The sequence below is a fragment of the Sus scrofa genome, chromosome 18 (genome assembly GCF_000003025.6).
Source record: "Sus scrofa isolate TJ Tabasco breed Duroc chromosome 18, Sscrofa11.1, whole genome shotgun sequence".
In the NCBI taxonomy this organism is placed as follows: domain Eukaryota; kingdom Metazoa; phylum Chordata; class Mammalia; order Artiodactyla; family Suidae; genus Sus; species Sus scrofa.
Window position 1 is genome coordinate 11,910,426 of NC_010460.4, and position 13,513 is coordinate 11,923,938.

The 13,513-nt window shown below is 43.5% G+C and overlaps 1 protein-coding gene across 11 annotated transcripts in view; it reads left to right on the top strand.

Annotated features, from left to right (window-relative positions):
- DGKI (diacylglycerol kinase iota) overlaps positions 1-13,513 on the top strand; it is a 482,044-nt gene that overhangs the window by 205,371 nt on the left and 263,160 nt on the right. For 10 of the 11 annotated variants that reach the window (XM_021079007.1, XM_021079008.1, XM_021079004.1 and 7 more), the window contains one exon: positions 7,257-7,322. The exons of the other annotated variant lie outside the window; for it this stretch is intronic. In XM_021079007.1, coding sequence (XP_020934666.1) covers positions 7,257-7,322 — 66 coding nt within the window. The remainder of the gene's footprint in view (positions 1-7,256; positions 7,323-13,513) is intronic. 11 annotated transcript variants of the gene reach the window in all.

Here is a 13,513-nt window from a genome sequence, read left to right on the forward strand (position 1 = left end):
ACCCTCCTTCTGGATTACTTCCTTCAGTGGGAAACATGCCGTGATAGCACCCATCTTAAACAAACAAACAAAAATACTTCCTAACCACCAACTGTGTCTTAACCACTGCTCTGAGGCTCTGTTTGTGTTGGGTGCTAAACTTCCAGTAAGTGTTAACTGTGCAAATTGTTTCCAGTGTTACCTCCAAGGCATTTTAACCTGTTCTGATCTGGACTCAACCCATTCACTGAAATTGCCTTTTTTTTTTTTTTTTTTTTTTTTTGGTTTTTAGGGCTACACCTATGGCATATGAACGTTTCCAGGCTAGAAGTCGAATCAGAGCTGCAGCTGCTGGCCTGTGCCACAGCCACAGCAGTGAGGGATCTGGGCTGCATCTGTGACCTACACCACAGCTCACAGCAACGCTGGGTCCTTAACCCACGGAGCAGGGCCAGGGATCGAACCCTCAAACTCGTGGTTACTGGTCTGATTTGTTTCTGCTGTGCCACAGCGGAAACTCCTGAAATTGCTTTTTTAATGTTGCTGGAATCTCCTTGATGCCAAATCCACTAGGTAGTCTTCTCTTCTTATTCAATCTCTCAAGCGTATTCAAACTCTTGAGTATTTCATCCTTCTTGAAATGCTGTCCCTTCATGACGTCTTTCCTAATGTTCCTTCCGTTTCCTTGGGTGGCCTTTCACTGCTCACTCCCTGATTTCTGCGTGGTCCCTGGGCTTAGTGCTTGACCACGTTTTGCCGCCTGTTGTTGAGGGGAGAGCTCATCCAGTTCCGTGGCTTTAAATACCGTCTCTGGGCCGACAGTGCCTGACTGGACATTTCCTGTCCACACTTGGAGTTTCCTTTGACATGCCGGCAGATGTCTCACAGCCATCTGAAATAGAATACGTTAAAAACCAGACTCTTATTTCCATCACCATCAAAACTATTGTTTTTTTTTTCTTTTCTTTGACCGTCCTGTGGCACGTGGAGTTCCCAGGCCAGGGATCAGATGCCAGTCGTAGTTGTGACCTCACTGCCGCTGTGGCAATGCCGGATCCTTTATCCCCCCTGTGCCGGGCTGGGGATCAAACCTGCATCCCAGCGTTCCCAAGATGCCGCCAATCCTGTGGCCATAGTGGGAGCTTCCGGGGAGCTTCCATAAAAACTTTTTTTTTTTTTCCCAATTCTTTTGTGCCTCAGAAAAAGAGATGGGTATTCGCCCTGCTGCCTAGTTGAGAAGATGGGGGGATTATGCTGATGACTCCTCTTGCTAGCCCCATCAGTTCATCTAATTCATTTACCAGCCCCATCAATTTTATTTATAAAATATATTTCAAACCATCCAGTTATCTCCATTTCTGTTATCAGTGCCTTAGATGAAGACACCATGATGTCTTGCTTTTGGCCATTACGATAGCTTCTCCAGGATTCTTTAATTTCCCCCTTCAAACAAGAGAGTGATCTTTTGGGAGTTCCACTGTGTCTCAGTGGTAACGAACCTGACTAATACCCATGAAGACTTGGGTTCGATTCCTGGCCTCACTCAGTGGGTTGAGGATCTGGCGTAGCGTGGCTGTGGCATAGGCCAGCCACCGTAGCTGCATTCGACCCCTGGCCTGGGAACTTTGATATGCCACGGGTGCAGCCTTAAAAAAAAAGAGAGAGAGAATGATCTTTTAAAATAAAAATTGGGAGTTCCTGTGGTGGCGCAGTGGTTAACGAATCCGACTAGGAACCATGAGGTTGTGGGTTCGGTCCCTGCCCTTGCTCAGTGGGTTAACGATCTGGCGTTGCCCTGAGCTGTGGCGTAGGCCGGTGGCTACAGCTCCGATCTGACCCCTAGCCTGGGAATCTCCATATGCCGCGGGAACGGCCCAAGAAATAGCAAAAAAAAAAAAAAAAGAAAAAAAAAGATAAATAAAAATAAAAGTTGGATTATATTGGTTTCTACCTTTGAACTCTTCATTGGTTTCCTTATCCTTTTAAGGAAAACCAAGCCCCTTGTCTGGCATGAAAAGTCAGAAGTCCTGCATAGGCTGGTCCCACCCTACCTCTCCCAACCCAAACAGCTGCCACATGGATTTTCTTTCAGTTCTTGTAGCATGCATCAAGATATCCCTCACCGTTAGCTATTTGTGTAGTTCATTACTTTACTGGAAATCCGTTTGCACGTTCTTTCTGATAGTTAGACCTCAGAGGGTCTTCCTTGATGACTGCCTCTAAATAGGCTGCACGTTGTTCTTTATCAGAGCATCTTGCTCTGCCCCTTCAAAGCACTTTGTAGGTCGTAATCATTTATGGGTGTTACTCATGTGCTTGTTTGTTGACATCCTCCTAGAATGTAAGCTTTGGGAGGTCACTGATGGGATGTGTCCCAAACTTATGAGTACCAGGTAAGACACAGAGGATGTGATCAATGATTATATTTTGACTGAATACATTTATAGAGGGGTTAATTTCTTCCCAGATGTCTAGAGGACAGTTTGGAGATGACACCTGGGACAGAGGATGACCCACTGAGATTCTTCATTAAGAGACCTTGGGTTGTTTACTCAACGTAAATGAAAGAAACAGTCCCTTTATTTTTGTTGCTGCTGAAGGATAGTTGATTTACCATGTTGTGTCAATTCCTGCCGCATAGCAAAGCGATTCGGTTGTGCATATGTATACACTCTTTTTTAATGAGCCTTTCCATTATGGTTCATCCGAGGACCTTGAACGTAGTTCTTAGTGCTCTACAGTAGGATCTTGTTTATCATCCCCTCCATGTATGACAGCTGCATCTGCTAACCCCAACCTCGCACTCGGCCCCTTCCCTTCCCCAACTCCTCTCGCTTGGCCACCGCAAGTCTGTTCTTGAAACAGTCACTTCAGAATTAGCTTGAACTGGGTTCACATGACACCTCTGCTTCTTGTCACCTCTGTAGTATCTTCAGGGCTGAAATCTGGAGCAGGGCTGTTAAGCACAATCTCCCAGGCTTTGTGGGGTGGCTGACACATGGAAGTTTTTTTTTTAATGAATGTTGGTTGGACTCCTTTACGTTGAAACTTTCTAGATGGACTTCAGTTTGCTTAGACAAAAGCTGCATGAATTGGTCTGTAATTTCTAAGATCCTTTCAAAAGCTCTATGACTAATACTGTGAATTAAACATGCTGTTTTTTGAAAAATAATTGAGCAATTGTGTTATGCATTTATGCTAACAATACTGCATATGAACCCTGAAATAATGGATCATCGAGATTTTTAACACTCATAGGTAATGGCCCTTTCCATAGTCAGTACTCGAAGGTGGTATATGAATAATTCAGGTTATTGGTGAACAATAAAAAGATGTTACAGTGTTGGAAGCCTTTCTTTGCTAGCTTAACAGCAGGGTATTCAGCACTCATATTTGCAGTGTGAGGATCCTGAGTCTAATTTCAGGTCAATGATTTAGGAAAGAAGAGTAATAATCAAAGGAAATAGTGTGAAAAATTAAAGTGTCGGGAAAGAAGGATTATAAAACAACAGTGATTCTATAGAAATGTGTTTCTTTTTTTCCTCCCTAACTGATAAAGACAATCGATGAGTCTCCAAAGTGGTAACTACATGATTTAATTGTCAAAGAAATTACATTGAGAATTTCATTCAATTCAATGTATTTATTTATTGGATTTTACTTTGTTGGAACTGTGTTTACACAGGAGAAGAAATTTCTATAAGGCCTGTGAAGACCTCTGAATAGATAGATATGTGACATCTCAAATCACAGAGCTGTAGAGTGGAGACAGTTACCGAGTTTCTATACTAGTGTTTTTGTTGAATTACTTTATCTGAGCCTTAATTTCTTATTTCCTAGGAAGGATGATGTTAAAAATATTTAACAACTTGCAGAGTCATAAATATTTAAATAAACAATTAAAAATGGTCTCTTTGTTTCCCTCAATAAGCTAAACTAGTGTTACTATAAATCTGCTTACCAAACGATACGTTGCAGCACAAATGATTCATTGACAGTCTTATAATTTCTAAGTAATTGTTGACGTGTGGAAGTAGCTGGTTTAATCTTTTGATTAGAGCTGTCACTAGTTAAATAATCTCACGAGTCAGCCATGATTTCTCATAGATAATTGTGCCAACCTCTTCCAAGGTTGCCTTCCTTAAATTCTTAAATCGATAGTCACTAGTGATTTATAATCTCAATAAGTAGAGAATTTCTTTTACCACCAGTGATACTGTTCATTCTCCCTCAGCTTCTTCTAAACTAACAGCAATTACAGTAAATTTTTCTATCTCTTATAATCCTGCCTGACATTTTTATATTTTCAATATTTCCACTAGTGACTGTCATTAAAATCATTTATCAAAGGAGCTTGAGTCTGATCTTTCAGAGCAGAGAGGCACTGAGCACAGTGGTTAAGGTTGGCTCGGCTGCCACCCTGCCTGGGTTTGAATCCTTGCCCCGCCCATTATGTTTGAGGTAATCGCTCTATACCTCAGTTCTGTGCTCCGTAGAATGAGGATGATAATGATAATTCAAGTCAGACACTCTGATAATACCCTCTGCAATGGTGTGAATTGATGTAATGTATCATGGGAGGTTGGCCCAGTCCTCCCTGGCCATTGTTCTGAAACAGGCAGGGGGTTCAAGTGCTTCTCACGTGAGTAGGTGGGATGCCAGAGGGGTCTGCCTCGTCTGTGCGTCTGTGAGGCAGAGTGGGGGAGGGCCAGGACCTTCATCCCCCGTAGGGCTGTTGCACTGACCTGATGGTACAGACACTGATAACTTAGGGGGCTCTTGGACTTGGTGCCACTGTCCTGAAAGCCCCCGTGAGCTCCAGGACCCAGAACGGTTTATACTGATTTACGCTCGGATGGACAGCTCCCACCAGCCAGGCACAGCTGGGTCTTCTGAGTTTATGGGGGAACCCAATGGCTTTGCCCAGGCAACGTGACTTGTTTTCAGAAGAGAGCTCCAGAATCTCAGAGACCCATTAAGCCAAAAATTAACATTCTAGTTGCTTAATAATGAGGAGATAGAAATGGTCTCTGGTGTTGAGGGGGTGAGAGGGCTGTGGTAGCCAGGGAACAGCCAGGGGTATAGTAAGGGTGCTAAATTGCATTGTATCAACCAGCATAGAAGTATTTCAATGTTTTACCGACTCAGGATTTTACCGGTACCTATCAGCTGTACAGCACCTGTCTTCATGAACATTAAAAATACTATTACATGCAAAGCATTAAAAACAAATGACGAAGTTAGGACTCCAGAAATGTGAACTATTATTGTTAGCTTCTTTCTGGGAACATGATAAGAATTGTGTCCTTGTTTTATTAAACTGCCACAATGGGAAACACAAGACAAAAATGAGACTAATTAGTGGGACCCTTATGCTTTATGTCTTATTGTAGTTAAAAGACTATTATGCCTCTAGGATCTTTGTTTAGTTTTAATTTAAATTGGTTTGACATTATGAAGAGAAATAGAGGTGGCATTTTGGAATTGATAATGCCCGTGCTTCTTAGAGGGATCTTTGTCAGTCTGAGTTTCATGTCTTGATGTCACTTGTTGTCTCCTTCATCCCTGATCTATTCGCTGTGCCCCTCTGTTCTTAGAACAATGCTGGATACTAGGCATTTGTTGAGTATTCGTTAAAAGACTGAATATATAGCGAAGGACCTTTTTAAGCGGAAGTCTGGATTGTGGCCTGACAGTACACATGTTAATTTCAGGTAAAGTGTGTTTTCTCAGAAAAGGACGGCAGAAAGCATCAGCAAGTATTTTCGATGTAATGGCCTTTATGCGAGATGCGTTGTGTGTGAGTTATTAGGATGTACTTACACCATCAGGCCTGATGGCAACTTTCTCTCTTATAAAGTATCCCAACAGCAGTGCTGATGGGTGCTTCCTGAGTGAGTGTCTATTTGGGAGGAAGAGAACTTTCCATGTTTCCTACAGCTCAGGTCAAGAGCAGACCTTGGGGAGTTGCCATTGTGGCTCAGTGGGTTAGCACCTGACATAGTCTCTGTGACGATGTGAATTCGATCCCTGGCCTCACTCAGTGTTGGGTTAGGGATCCACTGTTGCCAGAAGCTGTGGTGTAGGTTGCAGATGTGAATCAGATCTGGCATTGCTGTGGCTGTGGAGAAGCTCCTGTTTGACCTCTGGTCTGGGATTTTCCATATGCCACAGATGAGGCCTCCTAAAAACAAACACAAAATAGAATAGACCTTGGAAACTGACCTCCTCAGGGTATCCAAGGACAGTTTCCACGCAGCATCATTGCAGAATTTCACAACGTGCCCACATTTCCTGTCTTTGTCATCAATTTCCTCCAACTTTTCTCTTCCTTCATTTTCACCAGTGAAAAAAAACTTCTCACCATCTAAGACATGAATCAGATCAGTTTCTGAGAATTTCTTTAAGTTCTTTCTAGCTCGGAGGTTCAGTACAGTGCCTGCCTGACCTTTTTAAAGCATTAAGTACGTATTTGTTTAAAATGTAGAAATGTTTGTCTTTCTCTCCTTCCCCTTCTCGTTTCTTTAAGCATATTCTTTTTACTGCCTCAGTTAGCTCCAAGCCCAAGGTCACAAGCTTGCACAGTGTTGTACCAGGAAGAAAGCAGAGTAACAGCAATTCCGTATGGCCTTTTGCCACCAGGAAACCTTGAAGGGAAAACATGATTAATGGTTTCTGTAGATATGAAAGGTCATAGAAGATGGAGGCTTAGCTTCACTTTTTCCAAATGGGTTTGTATTTATTGTTAAAACAAATGAACCTGTCTATAGGAAAAACAAAACAAAACAAAACAAAAAAACAAAAACCAAAAAACTTAATGGACTTGGAGAACAGACTTGTGGTTGCCAAGGGGCACAGGGAGGGAGTGGGATGGACTGGGAGTTTGGGGTTAGTAGAAGCAAACTATGGCCTTTGGAGTGGATAAGCAATGAGGTCCTGCTGTACAGCAGAGAGAACTATATCCAGTCACTTGCGATGGAACATGATGGAGGATAATGTGAGAAAAAGAGTGTGTGTGTGTGTGTGTGTGTGTGTGTGTGTGTGTGTGTGTGTGTGTTGTGACTGGGTCACTTTGCTGTACAGCAGAAATTGACAGACATTGTAAATCAACTATAATAAAAATTAAAACAAAACAAATCACATGTAACACATATCTGTTTTTGTGCTAAGAGGGGCTTAGACGATGGTTGGGACATCTCTCTTCTTAAAACCTCAAAACACACTAATGTTGGCGTTTGCAGATTGAAACGTATTCCCTTAATTTTGTCTTCCCACAGAATTTTGTCCGTCATCACTGGGTGCACAGGCGTCGGCAGGAGGGAAAGTGTAAGCAGTGCGGTAAGGTAAGGGGCCCGCACCCCGCCGTCGCAGGAGGTCCTCGGGCTTTGCCGAGCACCCGCGGTAGAGGAGCCTGGTCATCGGACTCCAGGGCTCAGAACACCAGTTCCTTCCCCAGAGGCCTCATTTCTGCAGGTCTCCTTCCCTTCAGAGGTGGTTGATTTGTCCTAGAACTCACGGTAGGAGGCAGTGGTCCTCATACAAGGAATTGGCACTTTTTAAGAGAGATGGATGGGCTTTTAGGGTGAATTTTGTATTGTTCACAGTTAAGAAAAGAATACTTGCTATTTTATGAAAACCCCCTCCTGGGAACTGCTGGCTCATGACACTTCTTTGAACAACAACAGAAAATCAGGTTGATGAGCAATACTTCTTGTGTGGACGTGTTGTGGTTGAGCAGAACTGGAGAGAAGGACACTGCGGAGACAAGAAATGTGTTGCTCTCTTAAGCTATTAGCACTTCCTGGAAAGAGAAGCCCTCCTCGTATGTGGTTGTTGGTGTCTTCTTTCTTAGGATGACTGGCTGTAGGCCCCTCGGGGTGCAGGGCTGCTTGGAAGAGTGAGGTGGGGGCCCCATAGCTTCATGTTCTGGAGATTCCACCTGTTACTGGTCCTAACAGATTTGAGTTAGGACCTTTTCTCGGCACAGAGATCTACTCTGAATGAGAGGATCCACTGCGAAGGTTGAACTGGTAGTGAGTCATGCCATTCAAATAACTAAAAAAAAATAATACCGGCAGAAGCCGGGCTCAGTCAAGGAAAGTTTTAATCTGGTGGAGAAGCAAGATAATTTGGGAAAATACATCCCTCCTCACTTCTAATTGGGTTATTTATTCATGTGACTCCTTCGGGTCAAGCACTGGGGTGAGCGGTTAGGAGGGCGCTTTTGACCCCAGAGGGAGGCAAAGAAGTTTGGGCTGCATGAGGGTGAGTGAGGCTTGGAAAAATTGGATGCCTTTTGCTGTCTGTCTGGTGTCTGGAAAGAAAAGAGGCTGGAGCCCTTGGGTAGCCAGGTCTCTTTGGAAGGCTGCATGCTTGAGCCTTGAGGGCATGGCCCTCCGTTATAACCGGTATTATCTCCTCCAGTTCAACACAGTGACTCTCAGCTGGTTCCTTTCTAGCCTGTAAAGAGGACAGACAAAATAGGTTAAAAGGAGGAGGAGAAGGAGGTAAAAAGGAAAGAAGGGAGGAGGGAGAGGGAGTGGAAAAAATTCGTAGGAGCCATTGTACATGACTGGGGAAAGGAGGTCAGCCCTCTGCTCTCCCGTCTTCTTCCTTGACTGCGTCCATCAACTCCTTCCCTTCCTGTTGTTACCCTCGAGCTTGTAACATTGAATTGTAGACTGTACAGCTTTCCCGTAAATGTGTGTGTGTGTGTCCATAAGAGAGAAGAAACAGATAAATAGGCACAGCCCATGTGAGGTCAGAGATGTGGACAGGAGGGAGAATCTGGGTGGACAAGTTCTTCAGTTTGGAAGAAAGTGGACAGCCTAGGAGCTGGACAGCCTAGGAGCTGGCACCACCCCAGCAGTTTTCAAGCCGCAATATATCTGGAGGAGTTTTATTAAAAGAAAATCGATAAACGTTATGTATCTTGTGACAAGTACTCCCTGGTGTCGTAATTGTGCTCCCTTTTCTGGCCCTGTCCTCTGTTGGCATGGTCAGCCGAAGGGGAAGAACCGGATACCCTGCACTGTGAGCTGTGGGGACCATGGATCTTTCCTGCCCGCGTCCTCAGGCCGTCATCTTGGTGCGCATATAGCTTGCTGCCCATCACAGCTCTCCGCAGGGGTGTCCGTGACCCCAGCTCTTCCTTAACGTTCCCAAGATAGGTAGTTATATTTCTTTCCTGTGTTTATAAATTCCTGGAAACTCTAGCAGTTGTGACATGGAAGAATCTTAAACCTGTGCCTCCTTGCTGGATAATAAATAACCCTTTTTTGGAGCCTGGCTTCTATCCTAGATTAGAGGAAAGTTAGTGGCTCTCTTTCCATTTGCAGATTAAGTGATTGAAGATCCATTTCAGACTTTGGTGCTGTGCATAGTATTCATCAGTATATTTATTTGTACATTCTTAAATGTCCAGAGATCTCTAAGCCATCTTCCTCTGCCCATGCTTCTATGCACATTATTCTGTAGTTTTTTTTTTTTTTTTTTTTTAGGGCTGTACCCATGGCATAGGGAGGTACCCAGGCTAGGGGTCAAATCAGAGATGCCTGCTTATGCTACAGCCATAGAAATGCTGGATCTGAGATGCGTCTGTGGCCTACACCATAGTGCATGGCAACCCCAGATCCTTAATCCACCGAGCGAGGCCAGGGATCGAACCTGCATCCTCATGGATACTAGGTCAGGTTTGCTAATGCTGAGCCATGATGGGAACTCCATAATTTATCCATTGGGATGGGGTAAAAAATACCTCATTTAGAAAAACTATTTTTTCTTTAGTTGGTGGTTTGAAAACTCTCTGGGTGTTAGGGAGTGTTTACGGTAAGGGTGTTTGTAGTTTCAGTTTCTATTTTTAAAAACCAAGAATAAAGTAAACGTTTGGACTGATTTCCTTCCAAGCCTTGAAGATGTGTTTGGCTGAGTGTACGTGGCGATTAGTGAATATCAGATAAGACAGCTCTTGATCCGGTTTCTCAGTGGCTGTGGCGTTCGCTGACTGCCGCAGGCTGCCACGTTGATGACCATCGGGTAGTTTCACATTGTTTTGTTCATAGTCCTACATCATGTAAGAGTTAGGGTCCAGGCAGAGGAGAGGTCTCACATTCAAATTACGTGATTCGATGAGAGTAGAATAAAGAGACTATTTGAAATGAGGAGACGCACAACCTTAAAGGATAATGAAAAACTCTGAGGCTTGTCAGAGCAGGGAGCCAAGCCAAGTCTAAAGGGTGTTCCAGAGAAGACCCCTTCACAGGAGCTGTAACCTTCAGTCATGAGACTTAGCTGGCCTGAGGTGATCTACCAGCTGGGGGAATAAATATCCCAATACCTCACTCACCTTCAATCTCCAGTGGCCAAACCCAGTAGAAACCAGAGCACAAGGGACCTTGTTGGGGGAAATCCATAGAAGTTAACTTTTTACAGCAGGACATGGGATCAAGAAAGATGGCGAGTGGGTCTGGAGGGTAGTGGGATGGATCTAGTACGTATTGTTGAATGTAACTCTGTGTTCAGTCTATGGTTAAAAGCAAGCTGCATACGTACTCGGCAAACATATCTCTTTACTGATGTTCACCACGTCTACACACTGCGTTCATGCAATCAAAATTTGACGCTAAGTTATCCCTAGTAGTACTAAAAAAATCAATACACAAAGAAAAAAGATATTCATGGTTGTAGCTAATTTGACCTTTCATTTTTAAAGGAACCATCCAAACCCAGCGGTATGATAATTGTGTAAATATACTTGTAAGTTACAACTTGAAATTTTGTCTTTTATTTCTGCATGTAATAACATATATAAAAGGGAGTTCCCATTGTGGCTCAGTGGAAATGAACCCGGCTAGTATCTATGAGCATGTGGGTTTGATCCCTGGCCCCATTCAGTGGGTTAAGGATCTGGCATTCCCATGAACTGTGGTATAGTTGCCAGACGTGGCTTGGTTCTGGTGTTACTGTCGTAGTGTAGGCCAGCGGCTCTAGCTCTGAATTGACCCCTAGCCTGGGATCTTCCATATGCTTCAGGTGCAGCTCTAAAAAGCAGGGAAAAAAAAAAGAAAAAAAGAAAAAAGAAATGCATATGAAAGTTATAAAAAACAAGTTGATTTTTTTAAAACTTAAAAAATGTTAACTTCAAATGTCAAATTGTGAAAACAGTTTTTAATACAACAATGCACAGTCTAACTTCGATCTAACATTTTTGATACCTTCCAGTTTTCTAACCAAACATGCCACATTATTATGAGTTATTGGTCCGTAAATATTTGCCACCAGTAGGTAGCACTAATTAAATGGGGAAATGTCAAAACTATTCTTTATTGTAATATCATTAAAAGTTAATTAAAAATGAACTTGTGCCATAATTAAAATATGCACATCTAAAGGAAGTATCCTGGATAGCTTTTTTTTGGTATTGCAAACATGACAAAATGATTTAAGACCTCTCATGGGAGTATGGTTGAGAAATAGATAAATAGTGAAAGAGATTAGAGAGTCTAAAAATAATGGAAAGTACCAACCTGGAGCTTTGGGGGATTTTCCTTACCAACTTTTAGCACCTTTCTTTACTGATCTAAAAATGTGTGAGGGCTGGAGGTCAGCTTTCAGAGGTCGGAGGCAAAATTAGGGACAAGAGAAGAAACTTCAAGGGTGATGACCCATGCACTAGTTTGGTCATTCATCTGTCTGTATGTTTGTCCAGTTATAACAGAGGAATCCTCTGATATTAGCTTTAGGAGGATTGCTGAGGATGTAAAGTGGGTTACACAATAAGTCCAAAAAAAGAAAAAAATCAAGCCTCTCCATGTAGCTCATGCCAACACTTCTGCTGGAAACCTGGCTTTTCTTTTTGTCCTTGGCTGAGTATCAAGAAAGGAGATAAGGGCAACTACTGTTCTGTTCCCTGCTTCTATGCATTTGACTGTTTTACTTCCTCATATAAGTGGTGTCTTGCATGATGGAGTATTTGTCCTTCTGTCTGACTTATTTCACTGAGCTAATGTCCTTCAGATTCTTTTGGGGACAGGAAATGGGGAAGTGTCAGTCAATGGGTGCAAAGCTTCAGTTACGCCAGATGAGTGAGTCCTTGAGGTCTGTTGCACAGCACAGTATCTCTAGTTAACAATACTGTATTGTACATTTGACATTTTTCTAAGAGGGTAGATACTATGTTAAGTGTTCTTATCACTTATCAAATAAGAATAACCAAAGAAGCCTGGAGGAAACTGTTGGAGGTGATGGATATGTTTATGGTATAGATTGTGATGATGGTTTCGTAAGTGTGTGCTTGTCTCCAGATTCACCAAGATGTATGCATTAAATATGTACAGGTTTTTTGCATGGTGTTCGTACTTCAAAGTGGTTTTGAAAAAAGGGAGGAGGCGGGAGTTGAGGGCTCAGAAGCAGTGCTCCTTGCTCTAGTCCCCATTGGATAACTCACTCAGCTGTCCCCATAGAGACATCTTGCTAGTGCCACCACTCCCCTGGTCTTTGGCATGGCCAATGTCCTAGTAGTTCAGCTCATGTGATGCTCTAGTCACTCTTGTCCCTGTGGCTCTTTCTTCAGAAATGTCTTCACCAGTCAAGGCACCCGTTTGTGCAGAGGGAGGAGGTGAACTGCAATGCAGCCACAACAAAGGCCTTTGCTGATCTCATAGGGAGCTGGAATAGCCCCTTAGAGTGTGTCCTGCCTTGACCAGTCTTTGGATGTGGGCTGCCCTTGCCAAGGTGACTCTTTGAGGCTTAGGGAAATTCTTAAAGATAGAAAGGTGACTCCCTTGAAAACCATCAGCTTCTAGCACTTCTTTCAACTGGGGGATGAACTGAGTGCCTCTGCCCTGTGGCCAGGTTACCTGGGTAGAACATCATAGCAGCCTGTAGAGCTCACCCCTTGTGATTCTCAGAATCACTTGCTTCAGAAAATACACTTTAAGAAAAGCCCCTCCAAGATTCTTACTTCCTGGGGAAACCTCTAAGGGGAAGGCGAGTGGGATACGCGACAGCCATTTCTGTGGCCCCTGGTCTGATGCTCCACCTGATGCTGACTGCCTCCCTCTTTCTGTAGTCGCCTCATTCTCAACTAACACTTCTGGTCCAGGTGACAGTCTGTTTGGGCTGCGGGAACAGAATATCATAGATGGGATAACTTAAAAGTAGCAGAAATTTATTTCTCAGTCTGGAGGCTGGAGTCCAAGGTCAAGATGCAGGCAGATGTGGTTTCTGCTGAGAGCCTACTTCTTACTCCTAGATGACCTCTTCTCACCGGGTTCTGCCATGGCAGAAGGAACAAGGGAGTTCGGAAAGTCAGTTTTATAAAGACACTTAGCCCATCACGAGAGCTCCACTCTCATAACCTAATTGCCCCTAAAGACCCCCCACCTCCGTGTACCAACACATTGGGGATTGGGTTTTAACCTGTGAATTTTGAGAGCACACAAGCATTCAAGTGTCTAGCAGGGACCTACTTGGTATGACCAAGATGCTTACAATAAGCAGTCTCTCCCCTGGTCTTGGCTGATGTACTTGTCTA